The sequence below is a fragment of the Pan troglodytes genome, chromosome 5, assembly GCF_028858775.2.
Source record: "Pan troglodytes isolate AG18354 chromosome 5, NHGRI_mPanTro3-v2.0_pri, whole genome shotgun sequence".
Classification (NCBI taxonomy): Eukaryota; Metazoa; Chordata; class Mammalia; order Primates; family Hominidae; genus Pan; species Pan troglodytes.
In genome coordinates this window covers 23,748,098-23,774,265 of record NC_072403.2, presented here as the reverse complement: position 1 = coordinate 23,774,265, position 26,168 = coordinate 23,748,098, and the positions used below count along the sequence as shown (strand labels likewise).

The following is a 26,168-nucleotide window of genomic DNA, read 5'->3' as shown; positions in this document are numbered from 1 at the left end:
GAGCCCCAGAGATCAAGGCTTTAGTGAGCTGCGATCATGCCATCACACTCCAGCCTGGGTGACAGGAAGAACCTGACCTGACTCAGGCCAGGTGCGGTGGCTCAGGCCTGTAATCCCAGCACTTTGGGAGGCCAAGGCAGCGGATCGCCTGAGGTCAGGAGTTCCAGACCAGCCTGGCCAACATGGTGAAACCCTGTCTCTACTAAAAATACAGAAAAAAAAGAAAAAATAGCAGCGCATGGTGGCAGGCGCCTGTAATCCCAGCTACTTGGGAGGCTGAGGCAGGAGAATCGCTTGAACCCAGGAGGCGATGGTTACAGTAAGCCAAGATCGCGCCATTGCACTCCAGCCTGGGTGACAAGAGTGAGACTTTGTCTCAAAAAAAAAAAAAAAAAAGAACCTGACTAAAAGAAAAGATTTATGACTTTAAAATACTTATATCAGAACTCTCAAAGGAGAGAGTGGTGGAGTGTGGGTGGCAAGCCACCCAGGTGCCAAGGCAAGAGACCAAGGGCACAAGCTGTTCCAGTATAATAAAGATAATATATAGAATAAGAATAGTTATACTAGAAATAGATTATAGATATGATTATATATGAATATCATTAATCATTAGTTTGTAGCATTACTCTTTATTCCAATATTATAATAATCTTTGTTCTACGGTTATCACCTGGGAAAAACCAGCCATACAGAGATAGGAGCTGAAGGGACACAGTGAGAAGTGACCGGAAGACAAGAGTGTAAGCCCTCTGTTACGCCCAAACAGGGCCACTGGAGGGCTCCCTGGTCTAGTGGTAAGGCCAGTGCCTGAGAAGGCGCCCATTACCTAGTGGGCCTTGGTCTAGCAGTAGCGTCAGTGCCTGGGGAAGGCACTGGTTACTTAGCAGACTGGGAAAGGGAGTCTCCCTTTTCCCGGGGGAGTTAGAGAAGACTCTGCTCCACCACCTCTTGTGGAAGGCCTGACATGAGTCAGGCCCGCCCGCAGCCATCCGGAGGCCTAACTGTCTCCTTGTGATGCTGTGCTTCAGTGGTCACTCTCCTGGTCTGCTTTCATGTTCCACCCTGTACGCCTGGCTCTGCCTTCTAGATAGCAGTAACAGGATTAGTGAAAGTACTTAAAGTCTTTGAAATACATAGAAGAAATAATGGTGTAAGCTGTCCTCTCTCTGTCTCCGCCTTGGCTGCCAAACAGGGAAGAGACCCTTGTCCAGTGGACACATGACTTGCGTGACCTTCCTGTCATTGGTGATGGCTCACACTCTTTCCCCTGCCCCCTTTTCTTGTATCCAATAAATAACAGTGCAGCCAGGCATTCGGGGCCACTACCGGTCTCTGCGTCTAGGTGGTAGTGGTCCCCCGGGCCCAGCTGTCTTTTCTTCTATCTCTTTGTCTTGTGTCTTTATTTCTACGATCTCTCATCTCCACACACGAGGAGAAAAATCCACAGACCCAGTAGGGCTGGACCCTACAGTGGAGGAAATGGTAATAATAATAATCACCACTACCATAATAAGGACAATAGGCTATTGAAGACTTCAGTTGTGTTCTTGCCATAGTCCAGTCTTTTATTTAACATCCCAGCAGCAGTATGCCATAGGAACTATTATCCCTGTCTTATAGGTCAGGCAATCAGTTTAAATATCCTGCCTTAATCAACCATCTAGGAAGTGAAAAAAACAGAGTTTGAACCCAGGTCTCTCTGCAGTCTCCTAATAACACCTGTGTTATGATAATAATTAATAGTACTAATAAAAGCAACACCTGGCTGGGCGCGGTGGCTCACGCCTGTAATCCCAGCACTTTGGGAGGCCGAGGCGGGTGGATCATGAGGTCAGGAGTTCAAGACCAGCCTGGCCAAGATGGTGAAACCCCGTCTCTACTAAAAATACAAAAATAAGCCAGGTGCGGTGGTGGGCACCTATAATCCCAGCTACTCGGGAGGTTGAGGCAGAAGAATTGCTTGAACCCAGGAGGCAGAGGTTGCAGTGATCTGAGATCACGCCACTGCACTCTAGCCTGGGTGACAGAGCAAGACTGTCTCAAAAAAAAAAAAAAGCCGGGCACAGTAGCTCATGCCTGTAATCCCAGCACTTTGGGAGGCCAAGGCGGGCGGATCACGAGGTCAGGAGATCAAGACCATCCTGGCTAACAAGGTGAAACCCCATCTCTACTAAAAATACAAAAATTAGCCGGGCGTGGTGGCGGGCGCCTATAGTCCCAGCTACTCGGGGGACTGAGGCAGGAGAATGGTGTGAACCTGGGAGGCGGAGCTTGCAGTGAGCTGAGATCATGCCACTGCACTCCAGCCTGGGCAACAGAGCAAGACTCCATCTCAAAAAAAAAAAAAAAAAAAAGCAGCACCTTACATCTATAGACCATTTATACCATGTACCAGGTACTAATTGCTGTTCCTGTATTCCTCTAATCCTCACAACTGCTACTGCCTTTACACATAAGGAAACTCAGGCTGAGAGGTTAAATGATTTACCCAGATGGTCAGTTAGCTGGTAAATTGGGCGATGGGATCAGAGCCGTGGCATTCTGACTCTAGAGCTCTTCCTGTAACTCACACACACACTGCAGCTCTCACTAGCAATGAGATGCAGAACACAGGCCACACCCGGGGAAGGTGACTCCCAAGAGGAGAAAAGGGAACCCTGCCCTGCAGCGCAAGGCTCTCAACAGTCACGCACTTGTTAATGTTAAATAAAGAGAAGAGAGTCAATTATAGTTTCCCCAGGAGCTACCTGCTCATCTGTCTGGATACTGAAATAGGAAGATTTATCTTACTTATATTACTCTTTTTTCTGAGATGGAGTTTCACTCTTCTTGCCCAGGCTAGAGTGCAAGGCTGGAGTGCAATGGCATGATATCCGCTCACTGCAACCTCCATCTCCCAGGTTCAAGCGATTCTCCTACCTCTGCCTCCCAAGTAGCTGGGATTACAAGTGCCCACCACAATACCTGGCTAATTTTTGTATTTTTAGTAGAGATGAGGTGTCACCATGTTGGCCAGGCTGGTCTCGAACCCCTGACCTCAGGTGATCCGCCTGCCTCAGCCTCCCAAAGTGTTGGGATTATAAGCGTGAGCCACTGCACCAGATGTTATGTTACTTTTTATACTTTATTGTACCTGGAAGAAACAGACAAAAGTTATCAGATGGTCCTTTTTCTGAAGAGCTGCCTTTTACACATTTACTATGAGCTGGTGGCTTTACGCCAAGCAACAGCTAGCTGTTGAGGGTAACTGATATAATTGTACCCATTGATATCCTTTCTATTTACTAAACAATATAAAAGATAAAAGCAAAAGTGTCTTCAAAAGAAGACATACATGTGGCCAACAAAGCATATTAAAAAGTGTTCATTATCACCAATGACTAGGGAAATGCAAATCAAAACCACAATGAGATACCATCTCACACCAGTCAGAATGGCTATTATTAAAAAGTCAAAAAATAACAGATTCTGGCAAAGTTGCGAAGAAAAGGGAACCCTTATACGCTGTTGGTGAGAGTGTAAATTAATTCAATCATTGTGGAAAGCAATGCGGCAATTTTTTAAAGAGCTAAAAACAGAACTATCATTTCACCCAGCCATCTCACTATTGGGTATGTACCCAAAGAAATATAAGTTGTTCTACCATAAAGACACACGCACATGTATATTCATTGCAGTGCTATTCACAATAGGAGAGACATGGAATCAACCTAAATGTCCAACGATAGACTGGATAAAGAAAACGTGGTACATGTACACCATGGAATACTATGCAGCCATGAAAAACAACAAGATCGTGTCCTTTGCAGGAACATGGATGGAACTGGCGGCCATCATTCTTAGAAAACAAATGCAGGAACAGAAAACCAGATACCGTGTGTTCTCACTGATAAGTGAGAGCTAAATCATGGGAACCGATGGACAGAAAGAGGGGAACAACAGACACTGGGGCCTGTGGGAGGAGGAGGGAGAGGCTCAGGAAAAAAAAAAAAAAAAAACCTGCCAAGTACTATGCTTACTACCTGGGTAATGAAATAATCCATACATCAAACCCCTTAGTCATGAGTTCACCTGTATAACAAACCTGTGCATGTACCCCTGAACCTAAAATAAGTCAAAATATTTAAATTTTAAAAAACAAAAGTATCTGATAAAGAAGGTGGTTTGCTTTTAACCATAGTGTTTTTCAGTTAAATAGTTAAAAATATTTTTTTGATTTCCCTTAATTCCAGATTGATTTTCTTTGGGGCTTAAATTCTTAAAAGAAAGGAAAAGTGTAGAAGTCGGGTACAGTGGCACATGCCTATAGTCTCAGCTACTCCAGAGGCTGAGGCAGGAGGATCACCTGAGCCCAGGAGTTTCAAGCTGTAGTGCACTGTGATCATGCCTCTGAATAGCCACTGCACTGCAGCCTGGGCAACATAGGAAGACCCTATCTCCAAGAAAAAGAGAGATAGAGAAGGAAAGAAAGAAAAAGGGAGGGAGAGAAAGAAGGAAGGAAGGAAGAAAAAAAAAGATGAGATATTTTGGGAATGTCATTCAAAGACAAGAATAGTTGCATTATTGATTTTGTCAGGTTTCACTGGATAAAAGTAAGATGTCATTAATTGTATGTGGTTATATAAGAAGCTGGAACTCTTACCTAAGTAAATTGTTGATGGGTTGTGAAATAATGAAGGACTCTTACCTACATGAATGTTGATGGGTTGAGAATCAAGTAAATTTAAACGCTGGTGAGAATTACAAAGAAAGCCACAGATGTCGTTTATTCTCTTTGTACACTTAGAATGTAATATGAAACAAGATATAAATTTGTGGAAAAATTAAATCATAGAAAATTAAAGAACAGTTTCAACAATAGGAAACGTTAGGATTATATATTAATAGTTATTTGTTTGTTTTCTATTTCCTACCCTGGAAAATGAGTTGCAAGGGACAGGGAATCCTTTGAAGTATCCCTAGTGCCTAGAATGATGTGGTCACCTGGTAGGTATTTAGTAAATATTGTATGCATTGATTGTGTGAATGTATTGAAGTGAAAAGCATGTAATCGCTAAGTGGACAGACTGCACAGTAAGCTTGTTGGTTGTTCAGTGGAAAATGAGACTTAATGAAGCTGAGTCTTCTACAGAGGTTTTCAGGGAGAAGGATTGATTTCAAGTGCATTTGAGAGGTAGAGTTTGACCAGCAGAGAGAAAGTAAGAAGGACATTTTGGGTGGGCAGATTGGCATGAACAGATGAGAAGCAATGGAAGAGAATTAAGATGTATTTGGGAGACTGCAAAAGAACTGTTTCGTGTAGTCTAGAACAGGGGTCCCCAATCCCCAGACCACAAACTGGTACGGGTCCGTGGCCTGTTAGGAACCAGGCTGCACAGCAGGAGGTGAATAGTGGGCCAGCAAGCGAAGCTTCATCTGTGTCTACAGCTGCTCCCCATCGCTTGCATTACTGCCTGAGCTCCACCTCCTGTCAGATCAGCAGTGGCATTAGATTCTCATAGGAGCACAAACCCTATTATGAACTGTACATGCGAGAGATCTAGGTTGCATGTTCCTTATAAGAGTCTGAAGCCTGATGATCTATCACTGTCTACCAACACCCCCAGATGGAACTGTCTAGTTGTAGGAAAACGAGCTCAGGGCTCCCACTGATTCTACATTATGGTGAGCTGTATCATTATTTCATTGTCTATTACAATATAATAATAGAAATCAAGGGCACAATAAATGTAATGCACTTGAGTCATCCCAAAACTCTCCCTTTCCCCAACCTCGGTCCATGGAAAAGTTGTCTTCCATGTAACTAGTCCCTGGTGCCAAAAAGGTTGGGGACCACTGGTGTAGAAGGTGATTTATGGAAGAGTAGGGAAAATTAAGTTCAAAAACCATTAGGCAGGGGTTGTGGGAGGGTACAGATTTGGAGTTTGGGATTTATTTTATGGGAGAAGAGGAGCCCTGCAAGGCCTTGAGCCGAGGAACGGCCTGAGGAAGGCAGGGCTTGATAAGGACTGTCTTGCAGTGGAGCAAGAAGAGCCTGGGTACTGTGAGATTATTGAGAAGGGTGTAAGGGCCCTGAGCCAGGGATATGATAAAACACAGAGAGACTTAGGAGATGCTTCAAAGGAAGAATCAATAGGCTTATTTTTTGGACATTGTAGAAAAGAGAAGAGACTGAGCCGACTGAACAAATCTAAGCGTGGGTGATTGGAAAAATGGTATCACCTTTTTTGTTTTTTTTTTAATAGAGATGAGGTCTTGCTATGTTGCCCAGGCTGGTCTTGAACTCCTGGCCTCAAGTGATCCTCCCACCTCGGCTTCCCAAAGTGTTGGGATTATAGCCGTGAGCCACTGCCCCCAGCTGGTAATATGGTTTTAAGAAACTGTTTTGTTTACCTTAGCATCCTCACAGCATGCGTCTTCTGTCATTTCTAAGGTGACAAGTGAGGAGGAGTAGAGATTTAGATGCTTTGAGCTCATTATTTTTCTATGATGTAAGCATTTCCTGCGGCGTATAAATGGTGGAAAAGAGAAGTTATATATGGCACAGAGCAATTGCTAGATGGAGTGACTTTAGAACCCAGATTCAAATGTGAAATCCAGAAGCACTCTTTTCTTTATTCAGTGGGTCTTTTTTGAATATCCTACGATGGGTCATGCACTTGGCCAGGAGCTAGGGTAGTGCAAGCAAAAAAAGACATGGTCCCTGCCTTGGGGCAACCTAACAGCCTAGTAGGAGACAGATATTAAACAAATAATTATACGAGTAAAAATGAAAAGTTCTAACTATGGCAAATGCTATGGAGGCTAAAGGCATGGGGCTGAGAGAACATATAAGAGGGTTTTGACCAATCTGGGATATTAGGGAAGCTTTTTATCAGCAAGTAATGTTGTACAGAGAGTTGAAACGAAGAATTCCTGCTACTGCAGAACTACCTTACCATCGCATGCCTTTTGCCAACTGCAGAAGTCATGAAAAATAATTTCTTCTCCTAACTCCAGGTTTCTCTCATCTGCCAACCCCTCCCTGCCCCACCACCCTCCCTCAGCACACACAAGTCGTAATCATCGTTTGTTTTTCCCAAAGATTCCTGTACTGGTTTTTTGCATCCTCATATCACAATCTGATCGTTTTCACGTGTTACATAATTTAAAACGTGGTTTTCAGTTAAGTCGCTCAACAATTTGCTCCCCATCAGTAGCTCTCAACAGATAGCCCATCTGTGGGCAGGAGGGAAGGATGAGAGGTAGTCTGGTAAAATAGTTTGAAAAATACTGCCCGAGAGGAGTTTTCTCCCATTTTCTAATAAGATGCTCACTTAGAAACGGGATTGCAGTTTTCTTTTAGATTTTCTTGTTCCTTTTCTATGACACTGCAGGGATGAACTCTTCCGACAAAGCCTGGCAAAACTGCGAGAGCAGCTGGTTAAAGCTAACACCTTGGTGAGGGAAGCAAACTTCCTGGCTGAGGAAATGAGCAAACTCACCGATTACCAAGTGACTCTTCAGATCCCTGCTGCAAACCTCAGTGCCAATAGGAAGGTAAGAATGTCCTTCAAGTGAGAGGGCAAGATGCACAATAGTAAATATTGTAAAATAGGATCTAAAACTGAAACCCCAGAAACATGCCTGAGGAGATCCTGATATCAGCCAGAGATGTTTATTTTTTTCAAGACATTCTTTATATACCTCATTGGATAAGAATGCTATTTAAATGATGTTCTTAGATATGTAATAAGCAGAATACACAAAATTTTAGTGGCTGAAGGACTTCCTAATTTATATGCCTTCTTTAAAACAATAAAACTGGAAACATGTATTTTGCCTGCTTTTTTTTGCATGTAAATGCCCCTTTCTGAAATGGGGGAATACATGTAGGCTATAGTACCTGAGGGTTTTTTTTGTTTGTTTGTTTGTTTTTAGACTGAGTCTTGCTCTGTCACCCAGGCTGGAGTGCAATGGCATGATCTCAGCTCACTGCAATCTCCGCCTCCTGGGTTCAAGCAATTCTCCTACCTCAACCTCCCGAGTAGCTGGGATTACAGGCGCGCACTAGCACACCCAGCTAATTTTTGTGTTTTTAGTAGAGACAGGGTTTTGCCATATTGGCCAGGCTAGTCTTGAACTCCTGGGTTCAGATGTTCTGCATGCTCAGTCTCCCAGAGTGCTAGGATTACAGGCGTGAGCCACTGTGCCCAGCCTGCTATGGTACCTTTTTAAGAGTGAATTCTATAAGAAAGGAAGACTTTTCATGATACCTGACTTCAAATACACGACTCTCTTTGCAAGCGTTTGGGAGTTTCCTGTCATTTCACCTTGAAGAATTTTTCCTGTAGGGAGAAACTTTGAAGAAAATTGTTTTTCATTTTTGTTGCTGTTGTTGTTTATCGGGGGAACCCGCCCACAATATTTCAATGTAGGTTCTTTCTATTTTCCATAAGTGTCAGCCAGCTGAGAAATAAAGAGAAAGAGTACAAAGAGAGGAATTTTACAGCTGGGCCGCCGGGGGTGACATCACATATCGGTAGGACCATGATGTCCACCTCAGCCTCAAAACCAGCAAGTTTTTATTGAGGGTTTCAAAAGGGGAGGAGGTGTAAGAACAGGGAGTAGGTACAAAGATCACGTGCTTCAAAGGGCAAAAAGCAGAACTACTAATACCAGTCTAGCAAAGATCACATGCTTCTGAGGGAACAGGACAGAGGCAAAAGGAGAACCACTGATAACGGTCTATGTTCAGTGGTGCACATATTGTCTTGATAAACATCTTAAATAACAGAAAACAGGGTTCGAGAGCAGAGAACCGGTCTGACCACAAACTTACCAGGGTGGAGTTTTTCCCCACCCTAGTAAGCTTGAGGGTACTGCAGGAGACCAGGGCGTATCTCAGTGCTTATCTCAACCAGGTAAGACATTCCCAGAGCGGCCGTTTATAGACCTCCCCCCAGGAATGCATTCCTTTCCCAGGGTATTAATATTAATATTTCTTGCTAGGACAAGAATTTAGCAATGTATCTCCTACTTGCATGTCTGTTTATAGGCTCTCTGCAAGAAGAAAAATATGGCTCTTTTTGTCCAACCCTGCAGGCAGTCAGACCTTATGGTTGTCTTCCCTTGTTCCCTAAAAATCGCTGTTATTCTGTTCTTTTTCAAGGTGCACTGATTTCATATTGTTCAAACACACATTTTACCATCAATTTGTATAGTTAACACAATTATCACAGTGGTCCTGAGATGACGTACATCTTCAGCTTACGAAGATAATAGGATTAAGAGATAAAAGTAAAGACAGGCATAAGAAAGTATAAAAGTATTATTTGGGAACTGATAAACGTCCATGAAATCTTCACAATTCATCTTCCTCTGCTACGGTTCCAGCCGGTCCCTCCGTTCGGGGTCCCTGACTTCCTGCAACAGTTGTTGTTTTTTGAGACAGAGTTTCGCTCTTTGCCCAGGCTGGAGTGCAATGACATGATCTCGGCTCACTACAACCTCCGCCTCCCGGGTTCAAGTGATTCTCTTGCCTCAGCCTCCCAAGTGGCTGGGATTACAGGCATGCGCCACCACACCAAGCTAATTTTGTATTTTTAGTAGAGGCAGGGTTTCACCATGTTGGTGAGGCTGGTCTCGAACTCCTGACCTCAGGTGATCCACCCACCTTGGCCTCCCAAAGTGCTGGGATTACAGGCATGAGCCACCGTGCCCAGCCAGAAAATTGTTTTTCTATGACTCAGAAAAAAAGAAAAACTAAATTTAAAAAAAGTAAGAAAATTGTTTTTCATCCATTCATTTTTTCTTCCAGCAAGCAAGCTAGAAAATGAGTCAGGGAGTATCTTATCAGTCTTACTGGGTTTTAGTCTTTTGACCTAGTAGTTCCCCTTTGGGAAATTTATTCTAAGCCCATAGTCATAGAAGTGTCCATAGAGATTTATACACAAGGATGCTTATAGTGGACTTTATAATAGCAAAACCTTGAAACAGACATGATGTCAAACAATAGAATAATTACTCAAATGTATAGTACATCCAAATGCTAAGGACACTGCTGTGTTGCCATTAAAAAATCATGGTTATGGCTGGGCCTGGTGGCTCACGCCTGTAATCCTAGCACTTTGGCAGGCCAAGGTGGGCAGATCGCTTGAGTACAGGAGTTCGAGACCAGCCCGGGCAACGTAACAAAACCCCATCTATACAAAAAAATACAAAAAATAAAATAAAAAATAGTCAGTCATGGTGTCATGTGCCTATAGTCCCAGCTACTTGGGAGGCTGAGGTGGGAGGATTCCTGGAGCCCAGGAGGTCAAGGCTGCAGTGCACTAAGATCATACCACTTCACTGCAGCTTGGATGATAGAGCAAGACCCTATCTCAAAAAAAAAAAAAAAAAAAAAAATCATGCTTATGAAGAATATTTAACAATACAAGAAAAATGATCACAATATCAAAACTGGAGAGAGGATTGGGGTATGAAGTTATACTTTTGTTTGGTCTTGATCGTGATAAAAATTAAAAAGTGTGCATGAGTGTACATAGAAGGTAGAAAATAAACCAGACTATCCTCGTAGGTGGTAGAATTTTATCTTCTTTTGTATGCATTTATGTGTTTTGCAAACTTACTGTGTTGCTGTTGTATATATATTGCTTTAGCAATCGAAAAAGGAGTTATAACAGGGTTTGTTTTGTTTTTCTTCCTTATGCAGAGAGGTGCAATAGTGAGTGAACCAGCTATCCAAGTGAGGAGGAAAGGAAAGAGCACCCAAGTGTGGACCATTGAGAAGCTGGAGAATAAATTAATTGACATGAGAGACCTTTACCAAGAATGGAAGGAAAAAGTTCCTGAGGTAAAAGAGACAAAATGTAATGGAGATTTTGTTACGTTAAAAACAGAGAATATAAGCGATTTAGCAACACACACACACACACACACACACACACACACACACACGGAGATGTGCTCATGATACGTTAGATATTATATTAGGAAAATAAAGTACAAGTGATTTTGAAAGAAGCGCTAAGTTGGATCAGTAATACAACACATGATCCCCACACAGTTGGGAACTAAATGAAGAAAACATATAGTAGATTCTTATTTGGCTTCATGTTTACTACATTTCAAGTGAAAAGAAATAGAATGAAGTAAATTTATGCCATTTTATCGGTGCTGTGAAAAATCAGCTTGGCTGGAGCCAGTGTGGATTTCGCATTCATTAATGTGTGTTCACGCACCCCTAGCTGTGATCGTGGCCAGGTAGATTACTAAGAGTAATTTAAGCTTGCATAATCCATTTTTTGGACATTAGCAGTGGAAAAGAAGACTTGGCAAAGGAGATGAGGCAAAACAAAGGGGATGAAATGAAAAAGCTGCAAGTGAGGTAGATAAGGAAGACAAGGCAGGAACTGAAGAGGAATCTTCTGCACAGGCATTACTTAGCTCCCCAGCAAACAGGCCCCTCCCATGGGCTAATTCTTTTTTTTTTTTTTTTTTTTTTTAATGGAGACAGAGTCTCGCTCTGTCACTCAGGCTGGAGTGGTGTAATCTCAGCTCACTGAAACCTCTGTCTCCTGGGTTCAAGCGATTCTCGTGCCCCAGCCTCCTGAGTAGGTGGGACCACAGGCGTGCGCCACCACGCCCAGCTAATTTAGTTTTTATTTATGTGACATTATAATTTTACTTGCTGTTTAAATGGATAGATTCTTTAAATTTTTTTTCAAATGCTAGTTTTAAATAATATTATTTAAATTGATGTTGTGTTTCTTATTCGTCCACTCACTGGCCCCTCCTACTGCTCAGGCAAAGAGACTCTACGGAAAACGAGGTGACCCTTTCTATGAAGCCCAAGAAAATCACAACCTCATCGGGGTGGCGAATGTATTCTTGGAATGCCTCTTCTGTGATGTGAAACTTCAGTATGCAGTCCCTATCATCAGCCAGCAGGGGGAGGTAAGCACAGGCCAGCCTTGGAGAACGATGGTGGTTCAAGTTTTTGTTTTGTTTTATTTTGTTTTTCATTCTATTTAAGCTATGTTCTTGAGGTGGATCAAGAAACTAAGGCAAATAGTCAAGGTCTGCATTCTTTTTTCTCTACTAATAATCGATATTAGAAGCTTTGAGGATTAAGTCATGGTTTTGTTTGTTTGTTTGTTTGTTTCTTTGTTTGAGACGGAGTCTCGCTCTGTCGCCCAGGCTGGAGTGCAGTGGCGCGATCTCGGCTCACTGCAAGCTCCGCCTTCCGGGTTCACGCCATTCTTTTGCCTCAGCCTCCCGAGTAGCTGGGACTACAGGCGCCCACCACCATATCGGGCTGATTTTTTGTATTTTTAGTGGAGACGGGGTTTCACCGTGTTAGCCAGGATGGTCTTGATCTCCGGACCTTGTGATCCGCCCGCCTCGGCTTCCCAAAGTGCTGGGATTACGGGCGTGAGCCACGGTGCCTGGCCCAAGTCATGGTCTTAAAAGATTATTATAACATTTAATATTTGGAGGTCACAAGTTTTTTCTTTGTTTTAATCAAATGGGAAATATTTTGGAAACCATATTCAGCTCTGTGCCCCATATCGCTCTCTCTTTTTAAAGGTAATCTCATACCTTTGCGATATACTCTAGTTCCTTCCTGGCCCCTAAATGGTCTTTGTAAGATACAACTCAGGAGGATTATTTTGCAGTCCAAAGTACTCAAAACAAAACAGGCTTCAATGACTCATTGTTACCCTCCTTTTAAACTCTGGTATTTCAGCTATTTAGATATAGTGGCCTAGGTAGGCATAAGATATTTCAGAATATGTACGTTGAACTACCAGGTTATTTCTTGTGATTCTTAGAGCAGGTGAAGAATAAGATGCCATTCTGCCCAAAGTGAAGCTGCGATATAGACCCGGGTTCCCAGTTGTGGGGTGTAAGTGCACAGCCCACCCTCCACTATGGAAACACCCCATGGACATTCTGCTCCAGAGGACCAGTGCCTAACAGAGCTTTTTCCCATGGGAAAAATGGGCACAGTTAGGAGTCTGAAACCAGCCTGGTCAACACTATGAGACCCCATGTCTAAAAAAGAAATTTAAAAATTGACCAGGCATGGGCAGAGTGCAGTGGCTCACGCCTGTAATCCCTGCACTTTGGGAGGCAGAGGCAGGTGGATCACAAGGTCAGGAGTTCAAGACCAGCCTGGCCAATATGGTGAAACCCCGTCTCTACTAAAAATACAGAAAAATTAGCCAGGCTTAGTGGCGGGCACCTGTAGTCCCAGCTACTCGGGAGGCTGAGGCAGGAGAATCGCTTGAACCCGGGAGGTGGAGGTTGCAGTGAGCCAAGATCACACCACTACATTCCAACCTGGGTGACAGAGCAAGATTCTGTCTCAAAAAAACAAAAAAAAAAACAAAAAAATTAACCAGGCATGGTGATGAGCACCTATAGTCCCACCAGCTACTCAGGAGGCTGAGGTGGGAGGATCACCAAAGCCCAGGTAGGTCTAAGCAGCAGTGAGCCATGATCATACCAATGCACCCCAGCCTGGACAACAGAGCAAGACCCTGTCTCAAAAAGAAAAAGCACAGTTAACATGGCAGAGTGATTCAGTGGCTGAGTCCCTAGTTCAGGACTTCTTAATTTGGAGTCTGTGGTATGCTTTGAGTATTCCATGAATCCCCCTGAAATTATATTAAAATGAATTAGATTATCGAAAAGCATTAAAAAGAAAAAAAAAAAGCTTGGCCGGGTGTGGTGGCTCACACTTGTAATCCCAGCACTTTGGGAGGCCGAGGCAGGCAGATCACCTGAGGTCTGGTGTTCGAGACCAGCCTGACCAACATGGAGAAACCCCATCTCTACTAAAAATACAAAATTAGCCGGCGTGGTGGCGCATGCCTGTAATCCCAGCTACTCCGGAGGCTGAGACAGGAGAATGGCTTGAACCCGGGAGGTGGAGGTTGCTGTGAGCCGAGATCGCGCCATTGCACTCCAGCCTGGGCAACAAGAGCGAAACTCCGTCTCAAAAAAAAAAAAAAAAAAAAAGCTTAAGAACAACTATCTTCTGATTTCTTTTATTTCCTTTCTTCCCCCATCTTACTACTTCCTCCATATTTGTCTTACTTCTCAGATATCATCAAGTAATTTCTTGTAGGTCCTTGGTGCCAGTACCAATTGCTGTGTGGAAATTGGATCTGATCTACCTTTAAAAATAACCTTCCCTGTTTAGGATGATAGCAGTACTACCAGAACATGTGTCACCTTGTACACATGTGTAATGACAGCCACAGTCATTACAACCTGAAACTATGTTATGAAATATAATTAAGACAAAGCACTCCAAGAATGAAAATTTTAGAATAATCCTTTTCCTCTAATTTGATTCTGTGCAGCCAGCTTTAAGAGAAACACGGTTAAACTGGCTCCTATCCAGAGAGCCACCATGATAGAAAATTTAAAACCTTTTAATGAAAAAGTTTTAAAGTAACATTCCTCATATCTGTGTGGCTTTCAATATGCTGTTCCTCCTGGATTAGATCTAATGGCACTGCTTTATGGAGCCCTCCTTCATCCTGCTCCCAGCCCCAGTCTGAGTTACACACCCATTCTCTACTCTCAAGAGAATAAAAGCTACGCGAGCCCGGGAACCTTGTCAATTTGGTTTGCTATTGGATGCTCATAGCACAGTTCCTGGCACAGTTAGTTCTTGGTAAATATGTGTTAGTGGATAAGTTTATCCCATAACAACTCGCACATATATCTATTATAGCAACTATTCTATGCTGTTATTAGTGAGTTTTGTTGCTGCTGTTGTTGTTGTTTTTGTTGTTGTTGTTTGAGACCGAGTCTCACTCTGTTGCCCAGGTTAGAGTGCAGTGGTGCGATCTCGGCTCACTGCAACCTCCGCCTCGCGGGTTCAAGCAGTCCTGCCACAGCCTCCCGAGTAGCTGGGACTACAGGTGTGACCCACCATGCCTGGCTAATTTTTTTAAAAATTATTTTGTATTTTTAGTAGACACAGGGTTTCATCGTGTTGGCCAGGCTGCTCTTGAACTCCTAACCTCAGGTGATCCACCCGCCTCGGCCTCCCAAAGTGCTGTGATTATAGGCTTGAGCCACCACGCCTGGCCTGTTAGTGAGTTACTTCTCTGTCTTGCCTCCCTTTACTGTGAGTTGCTTGATGGCAGAACCTGTGTTTTTATTTTGGTATTTCATGAGCTAGCTGTTTGGTCAAATGAATAAGTGAATGAAGCATTTCATATTCACTCACATGAATATGTGAGTGAATATATTTTAAAAAACATGGATAGCCAGGCATGTTGGCTCACACCTATAATCCCAGCACTTTGGGAGGCCGAGGCAGGCAGATCACAAGGTCAGGAGTTCGAGACCAGCCTGGCCAAGATGGTGAAAGCCCGTCTTTACTAAAAATACAAAAATTGGCCGGACACGGTGGCTTATGATTGTAATCCCAGCACTTTGGGAGGCCGAGGCGGGTGGATCATGAGGTCAGGAGTTCGAGACCAGCCTGGCCAACACAGTGAAACCCCGTCTCTACTAAAAATACAAAAATTAGCTAGGCATGGTGGCAGGCACCTGTAATCCCAGCTACTTGGGAAGCTGAGGCAGAAGAACCGCTTGAACCCAGGAGGTGGAGGTTGCAGTGAGCCGAGATCACGCCACTGCACTCCAGCCTGGGCAACAGAGCTAGACATTGTCTCAAAAAAAAAAAAAAATTAGCTGGGCATGGTAGCACGCGCCTGTAATCGCAACTACTCAGAAGACTGAGGCAGGAGAATTGCTTGAACTCAGGGGGCAGAGGTTATAGCAAGCTGAGATCATGCCACTGCACTCCAGCCTGGATGACAGAGCAAGACTCCATCTTGGAAAAACAAAACAAAACATGGATACTAGATGACTCCAAGTAAAATGTGAGAGCTACCTTTAAGCTATTCCTGGGCTGTCCTTTGGAAGGATACATTTGAGGATGACTCCAGAAGGCAAGTTGCAGGGAGGCAAATTTGGCTCACACTAAGGCAGGATGATCACAGGGGCAAGTGGTGGAATGGACTGCTCTGGTAGTAGCAGGGCTCCCGTTGCCGAAGACGACCAAGTAGCAGCTGCAGAGCCCCTCTCCAGGTTCACTGTAGAAGGCACGTCTGTCTTGGGTCGAGGTTGCCCACAGGATGTCTGTTCACTCTAAGGTGCTCTGGTTCCTTGACCCAGGTTGCAGGGCGTCTCCACGTGGAAGTGATGCGTGTTACAGGAGCTGTTCCAGAGCGTGTGGTGGAGGATGACTCTTCGGAGAATTCCAGTGAAAGTGGGAGCCTTGAAGTCGTAGACAGCAGCGGGGAAATCATTCACCGAGTCAAAAAGCTGACATGTCGGGTGAGAGGACAGTGATGGGAGGCTCATATAAATGACCTTTTTCATGCAAAACCATTTTACAAAAAATCTTATGAGAGTTTTTCATCCAGGGTAGTAAAAGTTGGATTTTGTAACAGCAGATACAGTGGTGGACAGTACTTTGTTTTCAGAAATATAGCACACTTTCTTATGACAGTTGCATCAAATTTCAAAAGTGTTTATGTATTTGACATGCAAGAAGTGTATGTTGCTTAGTGAATTATTTTTTCTATTAAAGGTTGCATCTCAGTCATTAGGAAGCTTTTGCAGGAATGTATGTATTTGTTGCCAAGTTTATATACTATAGTTACAGAACTGTGGTACAGATTTCATTATCGATACAACCCTTAGTGTCACGGTGTCAGATATAATATTTTCAGATGTCAAATGGATGACCGATTTGTTTCATCGCTTACTGTTAAATTTGAGGTAGCTGAAATGAAAGAATGTTTAGTGTTTATTGGAATTTTATTTGTATTGTTTATCTCTTCAGGTAAAAATTAAAGAAGCAACGGGGCTGCCCTTAAACCTCTCAAATTTCGTCTTCTGTCAATACACATTCTGGGACCAGTGTGAGTCTACGGTGGCTGCCCCGGTGGTGGACCCCGAGGTGCCTTCACCACAGTCCAAGGATGCCCAGTACACAGTGACCTTCTCCCACTGTAAGGTACAAATGCCATTACCAAATGAGCTGTGTAGGAAGTAGCAGAAATTGGTGCAGTTCAACAATCAGTTGTCCCCACAAGCATTTGTTTTAAGTATAATATGTTTATTAGATGTTTTAACCTCAAAAATGTACCTCATTACAAATGCAAATAGTTTAGAAATATTTAAAATAAAATCTGAAAGATCTCTACCAACAGTCTTGTTCCCCAAAGATATAAACCACCAGTGACAGGTTGCTACATATTTCGTTAAACTACTTTCTATGCTCTGCATCTTTTATATGTGTGTCATAACATATGTACATACACCCTTTTACATCATGCACACATAAGTTCTTTAAAAATGCTATGCAAAAGTGGGATCATATTACACATATTTCAGAATTTGCGCATCTTAACATGTAAGTTGCTATACATCTGATTCTTATGAATATAGCATTACATTCTGTTGTATCATATGAGTGATATGTTTCATATAGAGTTTCTCTTAAGTCATATGAGAAAATATAAAAAAAGGAAAGGTGAATTTGTGGTGAATGTGGTTGGATCTCCTTTGAGACATCATATACTCTTCCTGGCTTTCACAAGGACTGCTGACAAGTCATTTCTGAAAGACCAGCTCCATCCTCTCTATAGTTTTGTTTTTCCTTAGACATCCCTTCATAGATACACAAGATCCCTTCTTTTGCAAATCATGCTTATTCTTTCTGGTTCTACACTTAGAAAACGAATCCATATCACCACCTATAAAATTTCACATAGGTAAGGGCTGTCACGTTTTTCTTTTTCTGAAAACAAATAGCATACATTTATCTGTATTCAACAAGTCTGTTCCTCAAAATCTTTATTAATCATTTTTATTGTTGTTCTCTGAATATTATTTTAAATATTCCCCATCTTTCTTTGAATCCACAAAGCTGCTTGTATAGAAAGATGAAATCTGAATTTTAACTGTGTCCTGGTTAACAGCTGTTTTAATAAATGCTAGTCCCAGAGCTTCTGGGTTCTTATGATCTTGGAGTTTTTTGGATCTCTTGTGATCTTGGAGTTTTTTCATCTCTAAAATGTATAGATTGTCATGAAGTTTCTTTTTCTTCTTAAATTCTGGGTCTATCTTCAAATAAAATAGACTAAAAAGCAGATACTGTATGGTTAAATAAATATAGTACAACTGTTTCTGCAAATTAGAGTCACAAGCAATGTCTTCACCTGAGATTCCACCTAGAGACTAATGGAAAGAAAATTAGCTTGGCTCGTTGCCTACTTCGTTTTTCTGGGTGATTTGCCACCCATCTCAGTCAGTTCAGTATTCATTTCCTCACAGTCATCTGTTTGGGTTTGTTTTTATTTTTAAAGACGATGTCTCACTCTGTTGCCCAGGCTGGAATGCAGTGGCACAATCACGGCTCACTGCAGCCTCGAACTCCTGGGTTCAAGTAATCCTCCTGCCTCAGCCTCCTGAGTAGCTGGGACTACAGGTGTGCACCACCACACCCGGCTAGTTTTTACTTTGTAGAGACAGGATCTCATTTTGTTGCCCAAGCTGGTCACTATCTCCTGGTCACTTTGTCCAGCTATCCTCCTGCCTTGGCCTCCCGAAGTGCTGGCATTACAGACGTGAGTCACCTTGCCCTGTCTGTTTGTGTTTTGGAAAGAGGAAATAGGGTAGGAAAGCTTAAGAGCAAGAGCATAAAGTCATGAAGATAACCATATAAAATTTAATTCTGTTATTATTCTCCTAAGCCATGGCAAGGAACAGTTCATTGAGTTAGTCTATGCCAGCTGAAAATCAAAGTGGTCCTGTGGAACTGAGAATGAACCAAGTGTAAGACGATGTAGATTCAGCTTTGCAACTAACAAACCGTATGACTTTGGACAATTTGCTTTCTTCATTTTCTTTATTGATATAAGAAACGGGTTGAGGCCGGGCATGGTGGCTCACACCTGTAATCCCAGCACTGTGCGAGGCTGAGGCAGGTGGATCACGAGGTCAGGAGATCTAGACCATCGTAGCTAACACGGTGAAACCCCGTCTCTACTAAAAATACAAAAAAATAGCCGGGCGTGGTGGCGGGCGCCTGTAGTCCCAGCTACGCGGGAGGCTGAGGCAGGAGAATGGCGTGAACCTGAGAGGTGGAGCTTGTAGTGAGCGGAGATCGCACCACTGCACTCCAGCCTGGGCGACAGAGCAAGACTCTGTCTCAAGAAAAAAAAAAGAAAGAAACGGGTTGAGTTAAATTACCTCCCAATTTTCTTTCCAGATCTAACATTCTGTGGTTCTTTATGGTTTTCTATAAAACAGAAGAGACGGATTTAAGGTCATGATCAGGCTAATATACTCTAAAATAAATATAACAGTTGAAAGGTCAAAAGGAAATTTCACAGACTCCTTTAAGCATAATTCTTGTGCTTTCCCCCACTTATCCCAGGACTATGTGGTGAATGTAACAGAAGAATTTCTGGAGTTCATTTCAGATGGAGCACTGGCCATTGAAGTATGGGGCCACCGGTGTGCTGGAAATGGCAGCTCCATCTGGGAGGTCGATTCTCTTCATGCTAAGACAAGAACACTGCATGACAGGTTTGTACTTGGCTGTGAGCTTTAGGTACAAGGTCAAGACTAGGACTTGAGCAGAGTCTCTGAACCTACTCTGGCCTAGGAGGCTGCTTATAAAAAAATAAAATCATTTAAAAAAAAAAAAAAAAAAGAATGGCCAGGTGCGGTGGCTCATGCCTGTAATCCAGCACTTTGGGAGGCCAAGGCAGACGGATCATGAGGTCAGGAGTTCGAGACCAGCCTGACTAACGTGGTGAAACCACATCTCTACTAAATACAAAAATTACCCAGGTGTGGTGGCACGCGCCTGTAATCCCAGCTACTCAGGAGGCTGAGGCAGGATTTATTTATTTTTTTTTTTATTTATAAAACAATAAATTATTTATAAATAAATAAAACCCGGGAGCTGGAGGTTTCAGTGAGCCAAGATTGTGCCACTGCACCACTGCACTCCAGCCTGGGCAACAGAGTGAGACTCCGTCTCCAAAAAAAAAAAAAAAAAAAAAAAAGGAAAGAAAGAAAAAAAAGAATACAGGCTTTGAATTCTGGGACTGCTGCCGTTATTTTGGACAAGTTATTTAACTTCTCTGAGCCTATTTCCTCCTTTGTAAAATGAGAATGATGAAAGAAATTACCAACCACCAAAGAAATTCAATGGGGAATGATATGTCCTATCAACAAATGAGACTGAAACAACTACATCTCTGTGTGGAGAAAAATCACCCTTGTTCTTTACTTCACACCATATACAAAAATTAATTTGAGATGAATCATACATAACCTTAAATACAAAAACTTAAACTATAATGCCTACAGAAGAACACAGGATTTTGAGATAGTCACATATTCTCAGGCCACAGAAAGTGCTAACCATGGAAGAAAAAATTGTTTAAGTTGGACTTAATCAAAATTAAAAGCATGTGCTCATCAAAAGACCACTATGAAAATGAATACACAAGCTGCAATCTGGCGGAGGACTGGCAGTTTCTTATCAAGTTGATCATTTGCCTCTTTTATGACCCAAGAATCCCACTCATAGGTATTTACCCAGGATAAATGAAAATGCAAGTCCACAAATAGAATTGTACACATGTTCTTTTTTTTTTTTTTTGAGATGGAGTCTTGCTCTGTCTCCCAGGCTGGAGTGTGCAGTGGTGCGATCTTAGCTCACTGCAACCTCCACCTCCCGGGTTCAAGTGATTCTCCTGCCTCAGCCTCCTGAGTAGCTGGGCTTACAGGCGTGTGCTACCATGCCTGGATAATTTTTTTTTTTTTTTTGTATTTTTGGTAGAGACAGGGTTTCACCATGTTGGCCAGGCTGGTCTCGAACTCCTGACCTCAGGTGATCCACCTGCCTTGGCCTTCCAAAGTGCTGGAATTACAAGCTCAAGCCACCACACCCAGCCTATACGATGTTCATGGCAGTGTTATTCATGGTATCCCCAAATTGCAAATAACCCAAATATCCTTCAGTGAATGAATGGGGATAAATTGGTATTATTCATAAATAAGGTATTACTCTGCATTAAAAAAGAAAAAAACTGTTTATATCCATATGGATGAATCTCAGAAACATTATGCTGAATGAAAGAAGCCAGACACAAGAATACATAATGTGTGATTCCATTTATTTGGAGTTCTAGAACAGGCAAAACTAATCTCTGAGAGTTACACAGTTGCTACGGGAATGTGGGGATTGAATGGGAATGCGTATGAGCAAACTTTCTGAGGTGATAGGGCAGGTTACACTCATATGTGCATTTCTCAAAACTCATCGAGCTCTATACTCAAGATGTGGACATTTCAGTCTACCTCAGTAAAATAAATAAAAAGAAACAATATGACAGGTTGGTTTTGAGAGTTAAATAAGGAAGTAACTTATACAAGATACATGGCACAGTGCCTAGCACATAGTAAGTGCTCAGTGAATGGTGGCTTATTACTATTACTAACAGTATCCCTGGACGATGACGCTCTTGCTTGTTGGAATGTGTTTCTGCAGGTGGAATGAAGTAACGCGAAGAATAGAAATGTGGATCTCCATATTAGAATTGAATGAGTTAGGGGAGTATGCTGCAGTGGAACTTCATCAGGCAAAAGATGTCAACACAGGAGGCATCTTTCAACTTAGACAGGTACTGAGTTTGTTTTGGGGTTTTTTTAAATGTTTTCTCTCTGTTCCACTCTTACACATTGTTTCTGGGGATTTTCTAACTATTTGTATCTTTGTTCTCTAATCCTTTTCCCCTTCTTTATCCCGTTCCTTTTCATTATCATTCCTGGCACCCATACTCCTCCCCACCCTCTTCAGGGTCATTCCCGTAGAGTACAAGTCACGGTGAAACCTGTGCAGCATTCAGGGACACTGCCACTTATGGTTGAAGCCATCCTGTCAGTATCCATCGGCTGTGTAACTGCCAGGTCCACCAAACTCCAGAGAGGGCTGGACAGTTACCAGGTAAGACAAGCAGACTTAAAATAGTATTTAACAAAGCTTGGTTAACGCAGGTCCCAGGGGGACCTCTTTGCGAATATAACAGAACTCTTTGCCTTAACCGTAGATCTTCCCCCAGTTCACATTTCCATCCATTGCCTTTTTTCTAGCTTTAAAATCTGTTTGCTTAGTGTCAGTTAATAATAATTTTATTTATAAACACACGCATCCTAATGCTATAGTAATCATTTACTTTAGGCAGATTTTATTTTATATCTGGCCCAAAATATGTTGTATCTTTGGCATTACTGCCTGACCTGATCCACTTTTTGGGGTTTTTTTTGTGTTTTTTTTTTTTAAAGATAGGGTTTTGCTTTGTTGCCAGGTTGGAGTACAGTGGTGTGATCATGGCTCACTGCAGCCTTGACCTCCTGGGCTCAAACAGTCCTCCCACCTTAGCTTCTGAAGTAGCTGGGACTACAAGCACACATCACCACGCCCAGCTGATTCTTTTATTTTTTGTAGAGAAGGGCATGTCATTCTGTTGCCCACACTGGTCTCAAATTCCTGGACTCAAGTGATCCTCCTGCCTCAGCCTCCCAAAGTGTAGGGATTACAGGCGTGAGCCACCGTGCCTGGCCACTTTTATTTATAGTGTAAAATTATTTTCATACACTGTCAAAATAAACCAGTTCTTTGAAAGCTTTACTTCTTTTTTTGTTAAAATTTGTCCTTATGATCATTTTTGCTCATTAAATCTTCATTTTCTAAACATTCTCATTTTAAAAATAAAAAGATGAAAACCTCTAAGAATTGATCTAAGAATTGATCGTATTATCAGTCAGAACTATTCATTACTCCATGAAAAGAATCTCTAAAATTAGGAACTTGGCCAGGCGCGGTTGCTCATGCCTGTAATCCCAGCACTTTGGGAGGCTGAGGTGGGAGGATCACTTGAGCCCAGGAGTTCGAGACCAGCCTGACCAACATGGCAAAACGCCATCTCTACTAAAAATACAGAAAATTAGCCAGGTGTTGTGGTGCATGACTGTCATCTCAGCTATTCAGGAGGCTGAGGCATGGCAGTCATTTGAACCCAGGAGGCAGAGGCTGCAAGTGAGCCAAGATCATACCACTGCACTCCAGCCTGGGTGACAGAGGAAGGCTGTCTCAAAAAAAATAAAATTAGGATCTTGTCCCCCAGTAGCCTAAAAAAAAATGTGTGTGCTTCATTGAGTCCCCAGTTTACTACCAGATATGAATTAGGAACTGGGAAGAATCACTGTTAAATCTGCCTCCCTCACCGTCATATGTGATCGGGAGCACTCTCCCTATCGTGCCGAGGAGAAAACATTTCTCTGTGGAGTCTGAGTGTAAGCCCAGCCAATCTTGAGGATGTTTTCTCTTCTATCTTAGTTTCCTTTTGGCTTCCTGGCTTTCAGGCAAAGTCTCTTCTGAAAGCTGAAAGTCAGTGCACAGACTATTGAACTTCAAGGCAGTAATAGCTTTGTCAGACGCTGCCTTCCTTCTTCAAGCCCAAATTTCCCTCTAGCTCGGAACATCTGTCCACACTTCATTCAGAGTATGAGTGTAGGTGCGAGGACAGGGCTGCTGTGGTTTGGTAGGCTTCTCCACCAGACTTTTCCTTGTGTGTGTGCAGCCCGTGGAGCAGGAAATGGGATTGTAGGTATTCTCATAGCAGTTCAGTCCTTCACTTAGCCATCAACTTCTACGTGGCTGCACAGTCGAAAGAGAACACTAGACTGGGAGTCAGGAAACCTGGGTTCTTAAGTCTAGTTGAGCTTTACTAAATGGTTATCTTGGCTGGAAAATTTAAACTTTGAGTTCCCCTTTTCTCCAAACTGATGAAGTAGACTTAATAATCCTCTGAGGTCCCTGTCCACAATAAAATTTTGTGGCTTATTAAATCTCTGGTGTTCAATAAAAACATCGGCTGTGTGCTCCAAACTGTGACCTGCAGTATAAGTATATGGGTCATCAACTAACTAAATGTTCTCATTTGAGGAACATTCCAAGGATCAACTATTTGCTGCTTTTTTTTTTTTTTTTTTTTTTTTTGAGTCTCACTCTGTCGCCTAGGCTGGAGTGCAGTGGTGCAATCTTGGCTCACTGTAACCTCTGCCTCCTGGGTTCAAGCAATTCTCCTGCCTCAGTCTCCAGAGTAGCTGGGATTACGGGCACCTGCCAACGCACCTGTCTAATTTTTGTATTTTTAGTAGAGATAGGGGTTTCATCATGTTGGCCAGGCTGGCCTTGAACTCCTGACCTCATGATCCACCCACCTCGACCTCCCAAAGTGCTGGGATTACAGGCCTGAGCCACTGTGCTCAGTACTTTTTTTTTTTTTTTGAGACAGAGTCTCTCTCTGTCACCCAGGCTGGAGTGTGGTGGCACAATCTCGGCTCACTGCATCTTCCATCTCCCTGGTTCAAGCGATTCTCTTGCCTCAGCCTCCCGAGTAGCTGGGATTACAGGCCCGCACCACCACACCCAGCTAATTTTTGTATTTTTAGTAGAGACGGGTTTCACCATGTTGGCCAGGCTGGTCTTGCATTCCTCACCTCAAATGATCCGCCTGCCTGGTCCTCCCAAAGTACTGGGATTACACGTGTGAGCCACCACACCCAGCAACTGTTCACATTTTTTTAAAAACAGCTCTACCTCCGAGTTAAAACTGATTTTTGTCAAATTGTAAACTTTAAAATATTAGCCTTTCCCCAGTGCTATGTGCTCTTTAAGAGCATAGTGCTTAAAATTTGGACTGTAACTATTTTAAAGGCTTTTTTTTTCTTTGCTGCCATGTTCCAGACCACGTCTGTTAAGTGTTTTTGCTGTTGACACAGTGTTTTAGAATTATTCTGATGCAAAAAAAAAAAAAAAAGAATTATTCTCATGCAGTAGCTGAAACCAATGCAGAATATGCTGGTTTTGCAACAATTTCATGTCATGAATGCTTAGGCCAATTTTCAGTTAATAGAACTACCTCCATAGTTTAAAAAGTTATGATAAATTAGAGCCATTTGTTCTTTTACATTAATAGGAAGCATTAGTTCAAGATAAATTACTTCAGGATTAGGATAACATTTAATAAGTTAGTCATATAGCTGATAATGGTGGTTACCAAACTAAAAAAAAATAAAAGCAGTTCATTTTGAAGTATATATGAAAATAATTTTGACTATATTCTTAAAGCACTTTTTAGTCATAAATCTAAATTAAGGGATTCTAGGTTCTCGTTTATAAGGAAAATTTTTTTCTACCAAGACCCTTTTGTTTTCAACGTGATTACTTTGTTTTGCCAAATGTTTTTGCAAAAATTGTTACTTTATTTATTTATTTTACAATGTTGCCCTTCGTTTGGGACAGTTATGATTCTTTCAAGTGATTGTTATGGTCAATAGAGAGTACTGACCAATCCTTATATTCCAAATAGTATGCTGTTGCTTTTATTTCAACAGTGTAGTGCAGACCCTTGTATGTATATAGCCTGAGATTGCCCCAGCTTTCCCCTGGGATGATTGCATCAGGGAAGACGGCTGAGGTTGGAGACCTCAGACATGGCTTACAGTTCTGACCTGCCATTATCTGTGTGGTCCTAAGGTTAAATCATTTCATCCTTTAAGGCTTAAAGGATGTTTGCCTCATTGCTCAAACTGAGATTGGGCAAGAGAATGTTCCCTGTAGTTTTGCCATTCTGTCTTCCTAAGCCTATCTCAAATCTCAGTCAATTAGTCTACCCCAAAATACATATCAGCTGTCTGTATGACAGTGGTATAAGGCCTGGCCCAATTATGTTGGTTCCTATCTCCAGCTAAGAGATTTCTTATTTTTATTTTATGTTTTTGGAGACAAGGTCTTGCTCTGTTGCCCAGGCTGAGGTGGAGTGGTGTAATCAGAGCTCACTGCAGCCTCCGTCTCCTCCGCTCAAGTGATCCTCCCACTTTAGTCTCCCAAGTAGCTGGGAATACAGTTGCACACTACCAAATCCAGCTAATTTTTAAAAATTTTTTGTACAGATGGGGTCTTGCTATTGTTGCCCAGGCGGGTCTCAAACTTCTAGCTTCAAGAGATCCTCCTGCCTCAGCCTCCCAAAGTGTTGGAATTATGGGCATGAGCC

At 42.5% G+C, this 26,168-nt stretch overlaps 1 protein-coding gene across 17 annotated transcripts in view; it reads left to right on the top strand.

Annotated features, from left to right (window-relative positions):
- KIF13A (kinesin family member 13A) overlaps positions 1-26,168 on the top strand; it is a 228,262-nt gene that overhangs the window by 171,353 nt on the left and 30,741 nt on the right. For all 17 annotated transcript variants that reach the window (XM_001170727.5, XM_054685623.1, XM_054685622.1 and 14 more), the window contains 8 exons: positions 7,380-7,542; positions 10,700-10,840; positions 11,794-11,943; positions 16,195-16,356; positions 16,868-17,041; positions 19,469-19,620; positions 21,599-21,731; positions 21,908-22,054. In XM_001170727.5, the coding sequence (XP_001170727.1) occupies positions 7,380-7,542; positions 10,700-10,840; positions 11,794-11,943; positions 16,195-16,356; positions 16,868-17,041; positions 19,469-19,620; positions 21,599-21,731; positions 21,908-22,054 (1,222 nt within the window). The remainder of the gene's footprint in view (positions 1-7,379; positions 7,543-10,699; positions 10,841-11,793; positions 11,944-16,194; positions 16,357-16,867; positions 17,042-19,468; positions 19,621-21,598; positions 21,732-21,907; positions 22,055-26,168) is intronic.